The 22,417-nt window shown below is 38.7% G+C and overlaps 1 protein-coding gene across 4 annotated transcripts in view; it reads right to left on the reverse strand.

Moving 5' to 3' along the window:
• LOC103818534 (SAM and SH3 domain-containing protein 1) overlaps nucleotides 1-22,417 on the reverse strand; it is a 530,071-nt gene that overhangs the window by 173,357 nt on the left and 334,297 nt on the right. The window contains exon 1 of one of the 4 annotated variants that reach the window (XM_009092874.4): nucleotides 16,306-16,554. The exons of 2 other annotated variants lie outside the window; for them this stretch is intronic. In XM_009092874.4, the coding sequence (XP_009091122.2) occupies nucleotides 16,306-16,350 (45 nt within the window). In that variant the 5' untranslated portion in view covers nucleotides 16,351-16,554. Of the gene's footprint in view, nucleotides 1-16,305; nucleotides 16,555-22,417 lie in introns of those variants that run through there. One more of the 4 variants, XM_030235969.2, reaches the window with a different exon arrangement.

Here is a 22,417-nt window from a genome sequence, read left to right on the forward strand (position 1 = left end):
CACTGCTCTTTGTTTGTCTGTGTGCTGTTCAGTGGCAGAGAATCACACATGACACAAAGGCCTCACTGATTTACATCTGAAACAACCACTGTAGAAAATTTTTCATTCATTTTGTTATGGTGTTAAGAGACACTACTAACACTTGCACTGCCTTGCCAGCATCCATTCACTCAACTATACAGTTGCAAACCTTCAGCAAATTCATTGATCTCATCAGGTTTGGATTTTCTTATAGATTTAGGTTCTTATAGGTTTCTTTTGTTGTTTCAGCTCTTTATGCTCTTTTTCTTTTCCTAAAACTAGACAACCAAGTCTGCGATTTTCATCTAATTATTTACTGGAAACATATATATATGGATATAGAGGGAGCACATGTAGAAAACAGCAGAAGATGTTTCCTGGTCTAAATTCTTTTCTTGATATTTCTGCTGACCATTTCCATGTAGAGTTCTTCACTGATTATAATTGCTAGAAAATTGCATGTTTTTGCTTGTCCCTTTGGACAAATGGGCTGAAATTAGTGGTTGCAAAGATCTGCAGCTGACTCATTACAACATAAAGCAGCCGACTGTGGGACTTGGGGTTTTTTTGGATCTGTTATTTTAGGATGGAAATTGCTGAGTTGGCAGCCAGTCTGACCATATAAATCAACACAAACTGCATACTTTTAAAATGACATGGTGCATAATCAATTTAATATGTGAGGTTTGAGGAAAAATAGCTTTATTGGGGAAGTACTGATAATAAAAATTCAACCTATGGTTCCTCTCAGGTCACTAAGGGCAAAGTCATAAGCCAGTATTTATAACACCGGACAACTGAGTCTTTCTTAATCAGCCAGCCTTTCTTTGGATTGCTTCTGAATGAACAATAGCACCTGAAAGATTTATCAGTGACAGAAAAAGGCCACTAGTATATAACAGAGTTATTGCTATTATCATCCCTTGAGGAGACAATAATATGAGAATGCAAACCAGCACAGATGCTGTGACTCTTGAAGATCTTTCTTCCACTTTGCAATAGAAAGTCTTGAACACCTCCAAAGCATCATCCCCTAAGTCTTCTGGTTCCAAGGCTGCTTTTTGATTAATGCTTTAAGAGAAGCAGAAAGCCTGGAGGGATCATACATAATTCCACTCTCACTGTTGTGCAGTGGCAGGCACTGCAGCTTTTCTTCCTGAAGTAATCCCAAGAAGAGCATGGAGTCATGATGTCATGTCACCCTATGGAATAGCAATTGTCAAGTCAAGTCTTGGGACAAGTTCATGACATTTTATGTGTGGAGAAAAGCTCAAGCCTCACATTCACACTGGATACTCTGGGGCAGAAGTGACATAAACCTTCTTGGGAGGGTTCCTTCTGGAGGGTCTGGTAGGGAATGGTTGGAACCAAAGCACTGAAAGACAGTGCACAATCTTAGAGTCAGATTTGGACTCTAAGACACTATCTGAATATAGGAATTTTCAGATGGAAAGGTATAAAAATAAGAGAACCAGGCTGGGGGCCTGTAGCATGTGCAGAACCACAGCCCTTTCACTGTGAATAACTGCAGTGGCTCACAATTAGTAGGGCTCATCAAGCTCTCACTGTCTGTCTTGCCATCAGGTCCTGTATTCAAATCTGGTTAATGGAATTGCTTATCCTCATGCTGCAAGTAGAAGATCAAGAATCTGCTCATGTGTAAATGGAGCATATGTTTTCTATTCAATTATTTCATAGGTCTTCACAAACATGGCTGGAAAACTAAAACCAAAATTTTTCAAGGCTTTTTCAAATATTTTTTCAAGTATTATTTTTCAACTATGATTAAAATTGGCAAGGTTCACTAAAATTTGCCAAAGGAAAAGAGCAGAGAATTAACACAAAGTAAATTTTTTTGTCAGTGATTTTTTTTTTTTTTTTGAAAACTGATTAATTTAAAACCACAAGGGATTTTAAAGCACAGCTTTTTCCATTAATTCAGCGTTATGGAAAAGCATAGGGCCACATATAAGACAATACAAAACTGGCTTCTCATCTTGAAGAGACCAAGGTGGCATCCATTGTTATGTCCCTTGGGTTTTGACATCAGAGGTGTCAAAACTGAACAGATTAGATACAACCTATTTCTTGGATTTAAATGTTGAAATGGAGAAACAAGGCAAAAATCCTACAGTCATCAACATATTTCTTTGAAATGCTCCAGAGATTTAGGGGAGAGGAAGAGGGAAGAAAAATCAAGGGAACAGAAAAAGTGTGTCTGAATTACAAAGGACAACATGAAATTGACAGGTTTTGAATTTCAAAATAGCTTCTGGAGTAGTTTATTTATTTCTAACCCTGATTTAACAGCACCAAATAAATATTTAAATACATAGAAATGGGTTTTTTGAAAATTCTTTTGGAAAAGCAAAGATACTAGGAAAAACAAAGGAAAAGGAATTCAACAACCCATATTGTTTGAATAACTTCTTTTAAACTACCATATTCTGTAAGAAAACCAAAATGGAAAATCCTCACTTTTAAGCAAATGAAAGTCCTCCTGAGGACAGATATTTGCTTTAATTCTCCAGAGAGCCTAAAAATGCATAAAGTATATTTTAATGGGGAAAAAAGGTTTATTTCTAAAATATAATTCCCAATTTGCCTTCATTTTTAGTGTAGGTAATGGACATAAAACAAATGAAATGTTTAGAAAATGGCTTCTAAAAATAAAGTGCTTGTGCACCATTTTCTTTTTTTTTTGCATTAAAAACATTTTTCTCTCTTAACCAGAGGCAAAATTCTTTTAATATAAGAGGCTTCCTTCATAATCTAAACAAAAAGGAAGATTTAAGAGCAGATCTGTCAAATGCTGTGGGAATATAGCTCTGACTAAATAATGAAAATGTAGAGCTTTTAGCCTTTAGAACTGTTTGATGACACACCCCCTGACTAGGATGTGATTATTGACAACCACTGATATCCAGGAAATCAACTCTGTCACCACACACAAATTTTAAGTCTGTACCAAAGCTATTAACTTCTCTTTTTTTTTTCTTTTTTTTCCCAGCACTCAATAGTATTGCCTTCAAAAACCATATTATCTTTTCATAGCAGTTGCTTTGAGACTTCTGTTTCTACTAAGAATGCGTACCATGAAAAACAATGAATTGGTAAAATGAATAAACTTTAGGAATCCAGTGCAGGCATATCTTGTTCTTGGAACTGGTTTGATCTCAGTTATTTTAAATCAAAACTTCAAAAAGACAAAATAAGCAGTACCTGTTGATCAACATTTGCTGACTCTGTATGGTGCAGTGGAAATTACTACACGTTTGTCACAAACCTGACACTCCAGTTCAAGGAGTGTAATTAAACCTGTTATTTAAATTACACTTGCTCAGTGCATCAGCTCAGTTTCTGCCCACTCTACAGGACCAGACATGCATGTGTATAAGCATGAAGGCAGCTGGCTCTTGCTCACCTAGGTGGAGACCATTTTTCTCTAAGTTCAAAGAAGAAACTCAGGCAAATCATACTTGCTGTACCTGCTTTTAGATGAGACTTCCTCCCCTCTAAACTACTGCACTGACAATAGATGCAGAATTCTCATTTGGTACAAACGTAACTCAAATATTCACGTATTTCTTTCAAACCTTTCAATTGAATTCTCAGGATTGTTGGATTCAGTAGGACAAGTTTTACAGTAACTGAGTATATGTATACATCCAAACCCTGATGTTCAGCCACTGGCATCTGTTACAGAGGGAAGAACAGCAATCATCACATTGTACAAATATTTCTAGTGGAGTTTCTTGATCTTCATACCTTTACAACTTCAATTACTTTTACTGCTACACTCACATCATCTGTACTTGTTCTTGGAGGGTGAATTTTCTATAGTTCAAACATTTTGGAGAACTATGAAAACCTAAATACTGTTTTCATAATTATTAACATTTTTTAAAAGGAGATTTTTATCCCCAAACACTTGATAGGAGAAGAAAGTTATTTGGTACAAAAATATTTTTTACAGAGGAATAAGATGAAGCTTTCAGTTTTCTGGTGAAAATATAGTTTGTCTTGTCTAAGTCTCAGATTTCAAACATGCTTAGTGGTGCAAGGTGCAAGACAGCCACATGGCAGAATATTTAGGAAAGCTGCACTGGTGAAAGCATGCTCGAGTGATGTGGCTCAGAAGGTGCTCAGGGGAAGCAGTGTCTGACACAAGCTCAGCACGGTGTGTCTGGATATCTCTTTTCAAGGCTTTCCCCACCCACACTAAGGACCGTGAATTTTACTTGGAAATCCTTTTACTTGAAAAAAGAATTTCAAAAATCAGGTATGTATGCATGCCATTCAAAATATGTGTTTGGCTGAGATGAGAATGTCTGGACCAGTGATTTCAAGAGAAAGAGGTGGGGGGAGAAGGGAAAGAAAAAGTTTTGAGAGTTATAGAATCAAGGAATCTTTAAGGATGGAAATCTTTAAGATAACTGAGTCCAACTATCAGCCTCGAACCGTGTCCATCATTAAACCATGTCCACATTATTTGTGCATTTCCAGGGATGGTGGCTCAACCACTTTCCTGGGCAGTCTGTTCCAATGATTTACAACCCTTCCCATTAATATTTTTTTCCTAATACTCAATCTGAATCCCCCCTAATGTACCTTGAGGCCATTACCTCTTGTCCTGCCACTTGTGACCTGGGAAGAAGAGACCAATCCCCACCTGCCTACACCTCCCCTTCAGGTAGTTGTAGAGAGTGATAAAATCCTCCCTGAATCTCCTTTTCTCCAGGCTAAACAACCCCAGCTCCCTCAGCTGCTCCTGTAAGATCTGAGCACCAGCCCCTTCACCAGCTTTCTTGCCCTTCCTCTTTCGTCTCTAAGACCCTTGGCTGTCAGAGGAAGGCATTTACAGACTTGAGTCTATAAATTGAGAGAATAAAAACATCCCCATACACTGAAATGTGTAACCCAACTGGTTATGTACCCCAATTTCTTAAGCCTTGAAGTAAATGGTAGGAGGCAACTCCTCTTATTTTTCAACTGTTGGTATAAATATGGATGAAGAAAAAAGTGAGGTGGAGGGGGAGGTAAGGGATGGGAAATGAAAAGCAAAGTTATTCTTCCATGCACTAAGGTGCAGATACATTCTCTGTATGCCATGAATTACAGAGTCATGACGAGCATCTCACTGTCAGAAAGGGGAGTTATAGCATTATGGGGGAAAAAAAAATCTTAAAAAAACTGATCACAACTGATGTGTGTGAAAAATCACCAGGGTTAACTAATTTCATCTTCCCAAAGAACTGGTTTCTTTCTTGTGCTTTTTTCTTAGGTGAAGCAAAACAGCTCCAAATCATTGCACTGATTTAAAAAGAAAGAGGATGTTGTGTGGGTTTTTTTTAAAGTAATATTAACTAATAAGTTCTGATATATGTTGCCATACGTAAGGCAGCACCTGAGGCAGTCTTTTTGCTCTCAAAAGAAGAAAAGGAACCACATCTAAAAATTTACAAATTAAACAACAACAACAAAGTGATTAAGAAATTCAAAAGCACTAGCATGGGGAAAGAAAGCAAACAAACAAAAAAGATTTTTAGCTATGCTTTGAAATTAGATGGTGAACAGATGCTTTAGAAAGATAAAGAAGGGTTTCTTTCAGGCAGCACAAGTTTTAGGCAGCCTTTGGTAGGACCAAAAGGCCTCTGATGCTAGATGAGAGAGGTGAGATCAGACAAAAGCTGTGTGAAAGCAAGGTGACTTTGCAAATGAGGGTCTTGCAGGAGAAAAAGAAACCTTTTGAGAGAGGTGCCACACATCTGTCCTGTTCATGCAGCACCAACTGCATCCTGCTACCTTCCTAGCAAAGGACTGGATGGACTTTCTCTGGCTCAGCTGTCCTGTGTTTCTACCAACTCCACCCTTACAGCTCCTTGTGCTCCACAGTTCCATAGGAACCATATCAGAAAGGATTTTTTTTTTTTGTCATTTGTACCTGAAAAAGCCTTTTCAATAAGCCAAAGTGATCCAGTATGCACTCTGGAGCAGACGCAAGGATCATCACACATCAGCTTCCAGAGCATATATGCAGGGCTTCCCTTCTCCTGAATGGTGCCTGCTCAGGCTAAAAACACCTGCTTGAAATTTTTGTACATTGCATCCAAGAGCTGAATACCTTTTCTGCACATTTGAAAGGTAAATGAAACTGCCAGAAAGCCTGTCAAGATTAAAACCAGAGAAATCCTCTTGAAGTGATGAGAATTCTGTCTCTTACTTTTCATCATCCTACTACGCTGCACATAATGAACTTTCCTGCTAAAAGATAACCAAAGAAATTCTAGGAAGAAGCAACTTGAGCCTATTCAGTCATTTGCAGTAGGTGGATTTTACAATTAGTTCAGAGCAAAACCTGCCCTTTATTAGCATAGTAATCTTTCTGAACAGTATTCATCTTTTTCCCATCATTTTATAGTGTGTTATTCCTTTATCAGTCATTCAATTATAACACAGTGGCTTACTGGAATTTCATTCAGGCACTAACACAAGGTTTCTTTGCTCTTCCTTTCCCCTTGGATAGGAAATTTTGGAACATTTTGGGCCATATGCTATGAAAATCAGTGCCATTGCTCAAGCCACATTATACTGTGGTCTAGCCTGTGTAATGGTTTTCATCTTGTATTCTGAGCCCATGGGACCCAGACTCCTTAACCATAGTCCAGGGGAAGACACTACCAAGGGGCTTTTATCTGCATTCTGCATGAATTTAAAGGGACTATTTCCAAGAGTAAAGTTCAGTCAACTGCAGATATTTTCAATAAACACATCCTATGTTTATAAAATATTTCAATTTACCAAGAACACTGCTTATTGCATAAATTTTTATTTTCCATAGCAATAATTTTTTAAGGACTAACAATTTTAAATGAGAAAACTGGGAAGACAAGGTACAAAATGAAAGGGAAAGGGGCAGAAAACACAAGGAGATGATGTGATTAATTTTTTATTTAATTACTTTTAGTTCGTGAATTTATTATGCATCTTAGGAGTTAGGCTCTTCCTCCTACTTGGAGAATGAAAAATGTGTTGCAATACTATAATTTCTCACTGCATTAAAGGATTACTTCTCTATCATGAGTAGAGAAGTAATCCTTTAAAGAAAAAAAAAAAAGAAAAAAACCCTTTCCTAAATTCAGAAAGCTCTCAGGATTTGTCTGTGTTGCAGCAACCCATTGACACAAACCTTGCCTTGTTCTGACATACTGGTTGAGAAGATCATCCCTTCTTCTGATTCCTCCTCCTTTACTGAATACTCCTCTCCCAGCAGTTTTCAGAGGCAGCCCTACTGCCAGCCTCTCTTTCCATTTCCCAAGGGAACCTTGAATCTTTGCTTCATTGGTTTTTAGTTTGGCAAACGTTTTAGGTAAGCATTCCATCACACTTTTTGAATAAAGATGCCGACCACGCCTAAGGGTGGCCAGATGTGACATGTTAAATGTGGCTGAGGAGTTCTAAAGGGCTGGGCAAGATTTAACACAAGCTGTGACTTCACTCTTTAAGTGCAAGGAGAGACCAGTGCACATGGTGAGAGAGTGGATCTGTCACCCTTGGCTTTGACTTTTTAACAAACAGAGCAATTTGGAGGGAAATACTAAATGAAGTCCAAAAGTAAGGTATGTCTAAGAAGACAGGGATCCTGTTTTGATTTAAAATAAGGACAGTTTGGCACCCTGTTCTCTGCCTGAGTTTCCACCGCAGCACATCACTGTGGGGGGAGGGCCTTAGAAGGAATTTCACCTCTGTGTCTCTGAAAATAATACATAGAGACCTGGAAATAGGTACAAAGGCAGTGATTTTTTTGTTTGTTTGTTTTTTTCTTTGTGTGGGAACACTAAAAAAGTACCCCAGAGCTCCTGAAAAAATTTACCTGAGGGATGGGGTACATCCACCAAAGATGGCAAAAAAATTCAGCGTCTCTGAGGGATCACAGCTCTGCTTTGTACAGGGATTGCTGTTAAACAGTTAAAAAAAGCACTCATGAGTTGTAGTGTGTCTCCTCACAGAGAAATGCCTGCTACAGCTAGGAGAAATTACCTGACTTATCCCAGCACTTTCTTGCATGTCAATGTCTAACTTTTTAATCACAACCACCCTGCATAATATGGAAATGAAGAACATCATCATTTCCAGTAATTACCAGAAACATACACATTTTCCAACAGGGTGACATTATGTCATGAATACCCTTGTCAAGAAGAAAAAAAAGACAAAACATATCACACTTGTTTGAGAAGGCAAAGTGATAGATTTGTCATGAGGGTAATCATCTATATAAAAAAAAAATCCACTATTATCAACTTCCTGAATTTCTGAAAAGGGATTCATTTTCTGCCTGAGCTAATAATGAACATTTTTCTTCTATTCATCATCTTCAGCTTTTTTTTCTCTTGAGATTCATTTATCACTAGCTACTGAACCTGAGAAATAAAAAATAGACAACATCCCTTTTTGAAGTAATGGCTTAGAAGACTATTAAAATCAAGAGGCAAAAGATGGATTTTGAAGACATACATTTGAAATTCTTGTAACAGCTGCAGGTTTTTAACACAGGATCTGCACCACTGGTTTAGTATAGGTATTGGAGAAAGTAAGTTTATCCAGTGATAGCACAAAGAGAGGAACATTGGGTTGTTTTTTTTTCCAGATAAAATTCACTGTAAAAGGAAGGAAATTGAAGAAATAATAAGATCAATGGCATTATAAAGTGCAATTCGTGCTGCAGGAATTAATCTGGGATGATTGTTCAAGTGCATTTAAAATCTAAATTGGCCTGCATTAAAGCAGATCATGCAGATGCTTCAAGTCTTCCTAACCCATCTGCTCATGCACAGCTCTCAGCCTGTCAGATCCTCACTTGGGCCATTGACTATTTTGTGCTACTGAGAAATGGCCCAAAAGTCTTCTCCTATGGTACAGTCAGGCCTGAGGCTCCCTGAGGATCCCAGAGTCTCAGCCCTGCTGAGCTTTCCCTGCTGCTGGCATTCCTGCTCTCTGGAGGAGCTAAGATGGGACATTTCTGAAGAAAAAAGGAGGAAGACACAGCATTTGCACATCAATTCTTCTCATGTAAGATTCTGCTGTCACATTGTCTTACTATCCCCACCTTGTATTTTCCAACAAACTGAGACCTCATATCATCAGCCTGGGAAGCACAGGAAAGAAGATCCCTTACACATATGAGATGGAAGGAGCAGGACTTTCTTTGCTTTAGAGTAGATGCAGAAAGAAGACCACCTCAAATGCCCTTTTACCTCATCCCTCTACCTCAAGGTTTTCTGGCACGGCAGGAAAAACCATACAAACAATCACTGTTGGAGGTGCTTGCCTGATGCTGCTGGGTGTGCTTGCACAAGGTTATTGCATAAGTGTATTCAGATCTCTCATTGGGCCCTGGCAGAGTCTCTGGGCAAATCAACGAGTCTAACTTCCAGGAGCAGGTTTCTGAGAGGTGTGCTTCTGCAACACTAGGATTCACATCAAGGTACAGGCTTCTGACATTAACTGGTTCCATACTTTCCATGGTGTCTCACTGGGATGCTGTCCAAATACAGCTTCTTGCTCTAACTTGCTATGCTAAGCAAGTGTATGGGATTTGAGAGATTACTCTCTGAGATTCTAGCTTGCTGGTCAGAAGCCAAGATGCAGACAATACCTATGAAGTCCCAAAGCTAAGCAGTTTTAGTATGCAAGGCTGACTGTGTGCAGGAGAGGCAAATTTCACAGGCTTATACAGCTAGTAGTGAAGCACAAACCCTCTGCAATTTATTTCTGCAGTGTTTCCAAAGTGAAGGGGCAGCAGGAAGGAATGAGTGTAAATTCAGTCTCCACTCATTCCCTGCTAGGAAGCAGAGACAGCTTTCAACAGGAAATTCTCCTTTCAGTGTTGTATTAACCAAGAGCAGGACTGGAGAGGCTTTAATATCTGGTATTGAAGGTATCAAATCATGTCAGAGGTCAGCAAAAACAATTTATCCTCCAGGTGATTTCTAGACAGAGTGCTCTAACACAGTTGCCAAGAAACTTAGCTATCCCGAGGTAGCACCTTAGAAATAAATACTCACAGCTGTTTCTAGAATTTTGCATAGGGAGTATTGAAATGGATTCTCTACTTAACACAGCAGACAAGCTAGCCAGAACAAAGCATGAAATCAAATTCCATCAATCCCTTAAATTTGTTTATGCAACCCATTGTTATTGCTCATAGAACAGCTTTGGCAAGCAAAGGCCCAAAACTACAAAACATAGCTGTAGTTTATAAATAGAAATTCTTCCCATCTGCCATTTTTGTTGTCAGTTGTTTTATATTGATTTCTCTCCATGCAGTTCCAAGTTTAATCTGGGCACAGCTGCATTGAACCAAGGAAGCTGAAGTAATTTTTCTCTTCTAGTGAAGCAGAAATGGGGGAGAAAATGGCACCTACCACTTTTTTTTTGTTTTGGTAGGAATAAGTTAGAACTTCTTTGCTGTAACACTGATGTAAATTAAGCTTGCACTTATGACTTGTGATACAAATATTTCTGCTAATTTCATTTTATCTGGGATAAGCAAGATGAAATTCACACCAAAGAGCATGTTCTCAAGTAACTTCTTTCTTCACATGGGAATGAGCTGACTCAGCACATGAATTAAGGAGTCACAAATACATGGTGCCATATTACAGTGCTTAGATTAATAAAGATTTTGCCTTAACTATAAACAGCATTGCTTGGGCAATAAAGGGATTTGATCTGTATCCACCTGGACTTCTACTTTACTTATATGCTGAAATGGCTTACGGGATTGTGCCCTACAGTCATTATCAGTGGTCACAAGGTTGTATTCATTCCTGTGGGGTCTCTTCTTCAAAACCTTTCTGGTCACTGCACAGCCATGGCAGAGAAATTGTAAGCAGGCAGTGTCCTCATGGCAGCAGAGCATCTATAGCACCTCAGGAGAGGGGCAGAGGCTGTTGACCTTGGTAAGTGGAGTCTGAGCTAGAGACTTGCTCATACCAAGCATAAGGAAGAAAACTATTAAAGTTAAAAACCTGTCTCTGTAAGATGACCACAAGGGCATCTAAATTAAAGGGCTGCTGAAGCAGTGAGGTTTGGGGCTGCCAGCCTAACTACCAGTAAAGCTCAGAAAGTTCCTTCTAGTTCTTTTGTTTCTATGGTAGCTGTAGCCTTGACATGAAAAAATCCCAGTGGCACAGGACTACTGCAGATATATTAAGAAACCTGAAATGCAAATGTTATGTATCATTATATGCTGTGAGGGAATTAACCTGGTTTAATTTTAAGACTTTTCAATCAGAAGGGTTCAGAGTAACAGAAAATGTTGCTAGAAGGTGTGCTTACTTCTATTCATTGCAACGCACTCTGCAGCCGGACAAAATCCACTGGGTTTTATTTACCAGCAAACCTTCACAGCAGATAAAGCAATCACTGCAAGAAACCTGCAATTCTTCTTTGCTAATGAGCATTGCTAGATTATTGTGTGACAGAAAGGATATGTCCAGGGAATACCCTGCTGAACATTTCATCCTCCCTGGAATATGCTTTTGTGAGATAAGTCATAATAAATATAAAGTGCCAATTGTCTATTGGGAAAGGGCAGGCACATGAACAACTTGGTGTAAATATGGGAGAACCTGCTGACAGGCGTGGACGTGGTTTAAATGCCATTTTCAATGACAGCACTATAGGTAAAGGCCAGGCAGGTAGATCACTTGTGTAATAGCTGGAAAGTGTCCTCCTGCTGTGGACAGGAAGGACTGACAAGAGAAAGTATTTTCTTACAATGCCTGATACAAAAATTCAGGAATTACCAAAATGGCCAGCAGAAAAATGCAGGAAAGAAAAAGAGGTTCAAACAGGCAATTGATAGGAATTCAAAATGATTCACACTATCTGAGGAATGCAAATACATCTTTGTAATATGGAGTTCCAAGCTTTAAGCATGCATCAATGAAGGGCACGAAGTGACACATATTTTAAAGTTCTAGAGACTACCTGGTTTATTCTTCCAACTAGAAACTTCTAATTTATTGATTAGGAGAGTCAACTATTTAGAAAGTCAATTGGTTTTTTTTTTGAAAGGTTTTAAGAGCATGATTCATGTTTTCATTTTGCTGTGCACCTGACCGGAATGTCCTTCCCTTCTCTCATCTGGACAGTCATTATTGAACATAGCTTCCCTATCTGCTCCCAAACTCCTAAACAAAGCTGTCAAAGCTCTCCCCATCAGCTATGAATATAAGAAAAAAGCTCCAATGGTTTCTAAGAGGAGAAAGATAGACAGGATGTTGAGTGGTAAATGAGGATATTTGGAATACATCTGTGGACACATACTTTGTCATTCCCTACTCAGCACATCTCCAGCTCAGAGGAATGGATTCTCTTACACAGCAGCAGCTGTTACTGTTTGGATTGTAAATAGTCATAAGCCATATGGTGTGGCAGGAGAAAAAAACTTCACACTTTCTCACATGGACAAATATTATTATTGCAAAGCATAAACACATCTATATATCTATATCTATATATCTTTTCTCTGGGGAAGAATACAGTCTTCAACCTGATGCTAAAAAAATTATTGGCTTCCAGATGAGCAGATTACCTGTTAACAGTTGGTTTAGATTTTTAGAATTTGGATGTCTCAATAGAAAATAAATGTAGGTGTGCAGTAGATACAGCACTTTCAGATTGATAGATGGGGTGAAACAAAATATAAACTGAGGTAGTGAAATGGGAGAGATGATTAGGAAGGGAAAAAAGTCTGTATGCAATTACTATGGAAGAATATATTGCTATCTACTAATTAACTACCCAAACCCATCATGATTGTGGCTTATCATGCAAATGGATCTGCAGTTTCTTCATGCATGTGAATTTGAACTTTCCACCTGGTCAGTGGTGCATGAAGTCTTTCAGATGTTGGTGGATTATCTCCAGACAAGAACAGGCCTCTCAAAAAGGATGGGACTTCCGCTTGGTAAGGGAAACTGATACAATCGATGTGCCCAGAACTTGGAATAAGGAGAAGATGAAGTCCACTCCCTTGCTGTGCCCCAGCTAAGGGTTGCTTTCATTTTAAACCACAATTTCTTCTGTGTTCATGTTCAAAACCTACTAGTGCTTTTATTTATGTTATTTCTAAAGAACTGCTTAGCTTATCTTTTTGCTTCAAGCACTTTAATTAAAGGAAAGTGTGATCACATTGTGTGGTGAAGCTGGCAACACACCGAGTTAACATACAGTTCTGCAGAGCCAAGTTTCTGAACTACACCCCAGAGGTCTTAGCAGAGGGACACTGCACTTGTCAAGAGCAAACATTGGCACATTCTATTTGTATGGTTAGACAGACCCCATCACAGAACCCATGACCTGGCAATTAACACTCCTTCTGTTCCGTGCCCATCTCAACCTGTATCAAATCCTATATTGACAGCAACCGGCAAAACAGAGCGGTTCTGAATTTACATGACGAAAATCCCCATCAGCAAGAGATTTTGTTTGTGACTACTGCACCCCAAATGAAATGAGACAATGATAAGGATGGCAGGGCACTTCTGAGTCCACAGGAGTGACTCCTGACCTCAGGACACCAGCAGCCATGAAGGAAGTCAAGAGACCTTCCACATTAATCATCCCTTGATGAGAATCACAGTCCAGACCCAACCCATGGATATAAATAGAGGAAGAAATTCAGCATCTAATATGAAACAAAGAAAAAAACCCCAATCTTCCACAGGATTTGGTGCCCTTGCATCAAACAGCCATTTTGCTCTAATGATGTTCCTGCCATTACCAGTTTTCAATGAAAATTACTTTATGGTTAAATGCTTTTCTCCCACTGTTACTATTTCTACCCTGACATCATAAGCCACATTCTGTTACTATGTATTTTGTTACTAAAATTCAAAAGTGGAAGTAAAATGCCTGTGGATCAGGAGAACGGGTCCACTCTTTCCTCTGAAGCATCCAGCATGCCTCAAAGTGTTTTCTCTTTATCTTTGACAGGGAATGTGGTTCAGACCAATGATCCAGCAAGGACTAGATATCCTGACTCACTCTCGCCAAGCTGGCTGGATAACTCCACAGTCAAGACACATGGGGAACCAGTTCACCAGGTTCCAGTACTGAGATAGTCCGCAGAGTAACTTGAGATTCCCCTCCGGATCTCAGCTCAGCACAGCGGTGTTACTGCAAACCTCTCTACCAGTGTGAACACCAGCATATCTTCTTCATGACAATTAGCTGGAACGTAAAGCATTTGCTGTTCTCTTTTGAAATCACAACCAATATTTCCGGGCACCTTTCTTTTAAAATACTTCTTTAAAATCACAATGTTCGCACAAACACAGCCCCATTTTTGATTTCAAGAAAAGGGAAATCCCACATACAGCAGATTTCATTGCATCTTTTTCATGTAGTGTTTCTAAAGTTCAGTCTTGAGTGCACAACTCTGCTCTTGGCAGAGAGAGCTCATCTGAGAAGAGTACAATCAGATGATGATGGAAGTGCTACAGTTCTGGGAAAATGGTTGTAAAAACCCCCAGTCACTGCAAAAAAAGAACAAACAGAAAATTTCTCCCAGTTTTAATTTTTACAGAGATATTTAATCCACTTAGCAAATAAATCATGCAGGAGACACTTCCAAAGTGGTCACTGGACTTGAAGGTGATATAACTAAGTTGCAAAGGTAACTTCCATGCATGGGAACCTGTTCAATATATATATTTCAGACAACCACAGAGGTTGTCTTTACCCATAAAACTCTTGGTTTACAACCCGATGACATTATTGCGGCCCAAAGGTTCAACAGGACAATAATTTCCACTTGCAAACCTGCTGTCGTGAGCTAATGACATTAACACAAATCACATACACAAGACAAAAAAATTAAGAACTTCATAGCTTGAAGATGTTAGCTAAATTATATGGAAAAAGATTTCCCTAACTCCCGAATATTTCCTTAACTAATACAATCCCTAATTGTTTGTGTAATCCTGTATTTTCAGCAGTGGGACAGCCAAATGGTTTCTTTAGTCACCTTTTTTAAAACAAGGAACTACAAATAAGCCCTCACAAATTTGAACAAGTTTTATATTAATCATGCTCTCCCAACTACAGTGCTGCCCATGGAGAAAAGACCTAGAGACAGCTGAAACAGTGCCTTCAGATTAAATACACCAGCAGAGCAAGAAAAAAACACTGACATTTTAAGAATATGGAAATGGAAAGATTTTGTGGGAATAGCATACCACATGAACAAAGTACAACTCACTTTGTAAGCAAGTGTAGTAAAAAGGGCTGTACTGTGGCTGCCTTAAACTGATCTAAGGCTGCCTGTGGCAATGCCTGAGACAATAAGCCAGACACACTGATTATAAGCTTTACCAGATAGATCAGGCTCCCTTTCTCCCTCAGAAAAGAAAGTGTTCTTTAAGTTACTTCAGCAAGCCTCCAGTTGATTTTTCCTTTTCATCAGGCTAATATGAATGTCCTGATTACCATCAGCAACAAGAGAAGGCACAATAAAGTTTACTTGTCCTAACCTGCAGCTATGCATATAAGTACCTCCCTTTACATATTATTCTGTCTGGCCTTTCTGCTCTTATGGGCAAAACCAGGACTTAAAAAATCCACAGTGTCTCTTTGAATAAAATCAATAATTCAATGACTGAAATAGTAGTTGCAATTTGATGGCAAAAAAAAAAAAAAAAGAAAAAAAAAGAAAAAAAAAGAAAAAAAGAAAACAAGAAAACAGCTACTTACAGAATGTGCAGAATACTGTTCTCATAAAGAGAACAGTCATAATTAGCCACCTTTAAAAAATTTTTCCCCCATCAGAAATAAAATTATGTTTTGATTTTATTTTTCTTTTTTTTTTAAAGTAAAATACCCACCTCTTTAAAAATCAAGATAGCAATACCATAAATTATTCTGAAAATCTGGGTTACACTTATCTTAAAAGTAGCTGCTTAGACAAAATACATCTGTTTAATGAGCTGACATGTTTCCCTTTCAGATTCTTCCGAAAGCCATATGAACTAACTGTGAATCAGATTTGTATCTTGATACTAAAAAAGAAATCACATTCCACTTTACAACAGAACACAACAGCAAACGTGCCTGTAAGTGACTATAATGGCTACATTATGTTTTCTGCTTAATAAAAGACATATAACTCTGCAGAGAGAATAGCAAAATCACTTCCATCTTACTTTTCAGAAACTGCAGAATAAAACTCAGAACAATAAAGATCCCTTTTCCCCATTCACATGGTTTACTCACCATCACTTTATTCCAAAACTCAGTTTCACTTGAAAAATGATCCATAACAATGAAATGATTTCTTCCTTGTCAAAAGTATCACTCCAATCATTTAAATTACAGAAAGCAGAAAAGGAAACATAGTGCTGCACAGAGCACTCTAAACACGCTCTGTTGTTTTTGCTGATGCAATGAGGCTTCTAAGCAAACGAGCAAGTTTGCAAGCAAGCTGGGTAGTGGCATTTTCCTCATGATTCAAAAGTGAAGTATGCCTCAGCTAACTGAATGCTCACACAACGTATAATAAAGGAACTCAGGGATTCATACACGTCTCTAACACAATCATTTGTAAAACTTCTACTTGTATTACCAAGTCTAGGTCTGCCACACCTCAAAAACGACGAGCCAGATAGAAACTTCTACTGGGTGCTATGTGCGGCCAAGAGAAAGACAGCTTCAAGGCAGAGGCTTGTATTTAAAAGTCTCTGAAGTTTAAGTCCCTAAGGTGTATGAAATTACATTCCGCGTATGGAATGTAACTGTGGATTCCTGCTTGCTGCATATATAAATATGATAAAGTTCATCATAAGCCACACATTAAAAACACAGAGTCTGCCACAATGCAATTCCAGATTAATGCACAAAACTACTGTGATAGGAATAAGTTACAAAAACGTATTTAAATAGGTTTATAATTGCAACTTTTAACAATTAACACCCTCCTCCCTCAAGTGCCAAGAAAAGCACAGAAGCATTTGCACGGTAATTTTCTAAGAAATGGGGATAACAAGATCCAGGGAAAATCTAAAAGCTGTCTTCCTTTCCACAGAGGTTCAGACCGGTCTGAGCCCTGAGAAGGCAGAGTTTAGACACAAACCTCTGCCTTAAGATGAAGAGGGGAGAAATCCATAACAACTTAATGACCGCCTGATAGGTAGGAGCCTCCAGTGCAAGATGTGTCATTTATTTCATCAATCTTTAAAGCTTATGTCAGCTGCCTTGACAGGTAAACCTTGTGAAGGTTCAAAATCTTTCAAGTACCAGACATCAGCAAATAAATGCTGATGCAGACCTTTACATGACCATCAACCCTCACCGGATTCATCGAATAACCTTTTTTCCTTTGCCAGCTTTTACTTTTTCTGACACACTGAGGTCTGAGGTAGTATTCCCTCTACACCACTTGACGTTTCCTAATGAGCTGGGAGAGCTGCACGTGCTGCAGCCCTTACTGCCTTGGAAACTGCATCAAGATGAATGTTCTCCACAGCTATAAGTTTTAAGATTTAAAAGCTCAATGTTTTCTTCCAAACTGCTATCTTTAACGTCTTCCTCTGATGCCCTTGCTGTGCTGGCAGGTTCTTTTCACAACTCAGAGAAACAGGCAGGCAAAACTAGGTAAGGACATGGATTAAAGCAGGGAGTGGCTCTTAGGGGAGCCCCAGCACCCTCTACTGGGGCTGGAGTGGTGGGAGGTAGCTGGGCCAGCCTGTGGCTGGGGTGACTCTTCAGCAGCTGGGGCATGAAACTCCTTCCTGCTGGTTTTAACTGGGTGAGAGAGCAGTAATGCTACTGGCCTGATTAACTGAAAACATGAGAAAAAATTTCTGCTTTCTTACAGCCTAGGAAATTCTACACAACACCTAATAATACACACACACACACACACACACACACACACACACACACACACACACACACACATATATATATATGTATATACAAAATAGCATAATATCCACGCTACTATAACCGAAACTAGTTACACACTCTCAGACAGCATTTATTTAGATCAGGGAGCCTCAATGAAAAGGAGAATAGAAATGCTGTGTTTACACCAAATAAAGTTTCCCATGCTAGTGAAACATCCATACTGGACTCTGACTGCACACTTTGGGATATATTTGGGCTGTTTAACACAATTATTACATTTACAATCCAGCTACCTGATTTCAGATATCCTGATCTGTGCCACCCCCAAACAATGTTGAATAAATTTAGATGCAGCTTTAATCAGCACTTTTTTCCCCAGTTAATAGTTTCTGTATTCTACTTATACAAACAAAATTAAACAAAACAGGATACTGATTATCCTGTATCTGTCCAGAAATATATAACTTCAAAGGATGTTATTCAGCAATAAATCTATTATAAGTGTTTTTCAAACTCTTTGATTTGCAAAAAATTAGCAAACTGTTTGTTATTGGTATGTACCTTTTACTTGCTTTATTCTCTGAATCCTGCAACTCAGCAAATTAATATAATTCTGGAATTTCGTGAAACACAGGCATCTTTGTCCTTTTCAAAGGATCCATAACCCTCTGGGCTTTCCAGTTATGAACAGAACAACTCCATTACCTTATCTGTTGCTTTGAACCATGTTCATTGAACCCAGTGGGTTGGAAATATGTCTCCACTGTAAGTACTAAGGAATTTTTGTAGATCCATTGCATTACCATGATAAGGTTACTTTATTTTACTTGGCCATTTTATTTCGAGAGGCATTTAAGACTGTGTTATGAAACTTAATTTACATTGAGAATCACTTCATAATAGATTAGTTATTTAAAAAATGAGGAAACAAAACAATTTCCACAGTTAGAAATGTTGTGGTGAAAAGCTGTGATGTAGATGCTAAGTGACTGAGCTCTTAGTTTTGAAGTTACATTTGGGGAGGAGTGTGGAGAAGGAGAGCAGAGGGGGAGTGATGGCAGCTTGTGCACTGCAGGATCGTGTGAGCTGGCACTCGGGATAGATACAGCAAGGTAAACCACAGAGGTGAAATGGTGCATGGGAGAAGCCATCTTTAAAAGTCTATTTTGTTGCTTCTTCTTCTTTTTTTTTTTTAATCTCTTAGTTTTCATGCAACACAGCATAAAATCTTTCATCAGGATCATAATAAACATCTATCAGATATCAGAGATCTTTCTCTGCTGCCTTAACAGAAGGGCAAATAATTCAGAGACCAGTTGAAGTTCAATTACATTTTTCTGCAGTAAGCCAGACAAAGGTGGGAAGTAAATCAAATTTATGTACCCTTCCTGAAGTTCTTTTATATTGATCCCCTCCAGAAAACGTGGTTTGAAAATTTTCACATGTTCATCATCTAGCTCTGAGGTTTGGTTCCTGTAGTAAGCACAAGTATATTCTGTTTTTTCATGCCCTATTTCTGAAGCAGAGCTTGCTCCTGCAGCTACATACTCCTTTCTGAGCTGTGGAAGTGGAGCACTTCACCCCAGCAAGGGGCCTTCTTTACCCACTGCTGTCACACTTCAGAATACCCTTATCCTGTGGGTGATTAAGACAGTCCACTGTACTTCTACAGTGTTGTTCTCGATACAACAAGCACACATTTCTCTATCCCAAAATTTAAATCACACTATTCTCCAGAACCATCACTCCAATCTGAAAAGCAGAGGAAGATTTCACATCTGATTTACTTTGGGAGGTCTATGTTTTGCAACATGAAATAAGGTCACAAATGGACTTTTATTGACTGAAGAAGCACTGCACCAGCACAGAAGCCCATCAGTCTGAAAGACACCAAATTAGGTGCTCCTTTAAGGCAAACAGCTGTCTTGCAGATAACTTGCAGAAGAGTTCTATGTCCCCTGCAGCTCTTTGAAGGAAAACTGATCACCAACAAAATTCCTTTTAACTGCCCCATAGATAATAACAAAACTGAGATTATCACTGTAGAAAGTATCCTGTCTCCACAGAACTGTGGCTCTCAACTTGCTCACTCAAAATGCACTATAATTATGACTTGAATACTGAATGCTGATATAAAAAAATTTAAACCCACCCATCCAGGGCACAGGGAAATCCTCTCGTGACAGGACAACATCAGGATAAAGAGCTGCGCCAGAGCACGGCCACGTGTGTGACCTGCCAGTGTCCTGCTTCCTAATTGCAACTGCCTGTTTTGTGACTGCTGATCACATCCCCTGAACGGGGCTTGAGGAAGTTATTCCAGGATGTACCATCAGTACTCTGATATCCTTTGTCTTAATGCTTTATGCCCAAATTAGTTCTGTCAGGTCAAAGCCTTACCAGGCAGGGTGCATGTTGCTATGGGACGTGGAGAGGAATGTGAGGCACATCATGGCCCTCACTTCACTCTGGTTTGAAAGAAATGCCACTTCACAGAAGATTACAGATTTGGAAATAATATGAAGCGGCTGAACTCTTCCAATGTACACTTTAGGGGAACTATAACACAAATACAGACTATTCCACAATAAGAAGTGAAAGCACAACTGCAAGATTTATAGCCTACAATATTAATTTAATAATCAAGTCCTTATAAAATAACATCTAACACCATATGACAGAGGGAGCTGACAGTACCTTCCCAATCAGTGCTAAATAATGCATCCATAACAATTGCCTCACTTGATTATGGTAATGTAGTTGATACTAGACACAATTCTAAGATTATTGAAGTCAATGAGTGTTCTTCATTAATGCCAATGGAATTTGAATAAGACTCATCAAACTAAAATATATGAGAGGAGCTAAACGTGTAGTATGGGCTTAAGAAGCAACAGTGGTTCTAACCTTGGATATTAAAAATTATGGTGTTCTCACTAGGTACCACTGTAGTGATTCTTAAAAATAATTATTTTGAATCTTTGTGACAAATGTAAATGGTTAAACACCTGGTATAGGTCCCTGCTGTTATCTGTGCACATGACATCCTCTGACATCCCAAAATACAACATGGTCAAAAAATATCAAGTTTTGATCATAATATTGCACAGTTCTACACTCTAAGTAAACTCTCTAATACTGGATTCAATTTTACAGTAGAGAATTATTACATGAAATGGCAACAGTTCTAACTAAAAAGTCTGAGGGGTGAGAGGAATTCTTTTTGGTATTTATTGCAGAAGAATATATGAGAATACAATGGAAAGGACTCTGGTTATTAGTAAAGACAAAATGGGATAAAAATGTCTCCAACATCTCTGATGGTGATTCCAAATGCAAACTACATAGTAAATCTGGACAGAGATGTGCTAAGGGAACCTTAAATTTCACTGGTTTTTCTTGCTTGTTATGCTACAGACACTTGCAAGAATCAGAAGAAAATTTGCTTAGGAAAAACTTTATAACCTCTTTACTCAATTTTCTTCAGTGCTTGTTTTCATTAATTTACACTATAAGAGCATGGAGTCTTCAGAGGGGTTGGGACACTAATGAGGATGGTGAAGTTCATGGCAGGTTTGGGAATTCAAAGCAGAGGTCAGCATGTTCACCCTGCAGGAATCCTACACAGGTCTTCAGCATTGACATGTACTAAAATTTGTCAAGTTCCCAGCTATTTCTGCCAAAATGGAAGAGCAGGGAAATGCTGTTTTTAGTTTTCTAGCGATTTATGGTTGGGGTTTTTTTTCAGTTTTCCCTTGCAGGAACAATGATACTTTTTGAAATCAGGATACTGACAGGAAGAGCTCCCATTGCTCTTTTCTTCTTTATAGATTCTGTAGCAGAAAACTCTGGTATGAAAAAGAATTTGGAGTAGCAGGTAACCTTCCCCTGCTGAAACGAAGCTGGGACCTCAAGGTCAGTTCCTGTGTGAGATGTTAGAAACACAGAATACTGCAAGCAGAGAAGCACAAAGTCATTTCCTTGGATCAGATCTATGGTCTTTGGGGCTGTGAGTCAAAGGTAGCAGATGACATTGCTCTCCATCTGCAGCCAGACTAAAGCAAGAATTGTATCTGTGGACATATGTCCCATGCACGGACCATGACACTTGGGCATCAATACAAACAAAGAAAGGGTTTGTCTTGAACAAAGGAGAGCACATGAAATACTTACTGTATTTAAAAAATGTGTTTTTAGCTGTTTTCCAAGGAAGTGGCTCAGTATTTCTTCCTTAGCAGAGCTCACCATCTTGGGTGGACTGACAACAGCAATTTTAAGCTTACCTAACGACCATAACAAACCAAACCAGAACAAAAAAACCTTCTTTTGAAGATACCTGATGTCTGCTAACTGCCTTATTTACATCTGACCTAAGTTTTGTGTACTTTGGTTGATGACAATATTGCAGTGCTGCAGACAATGTACACAGAGTGCTGCCATTTCAGAGGGGGAAGAGAAAATCATTATACAGTTCTGTTAC

The sequence above is a fragment of the Serinus canaria genome, chromosome 3, assembly GCF_022539315.1.
Source record: "Serinus canaria isolate serCan28SL12 chromosome 3, serCan2020, whole genome shotgun sequence".
NCBI classification, from domain to species: domain Eukaryota; kingdom Metazoa; phylum Chordata; class Aves; order Passeriformes; family Fringillidae; genus Serinus; species Serinus canaria.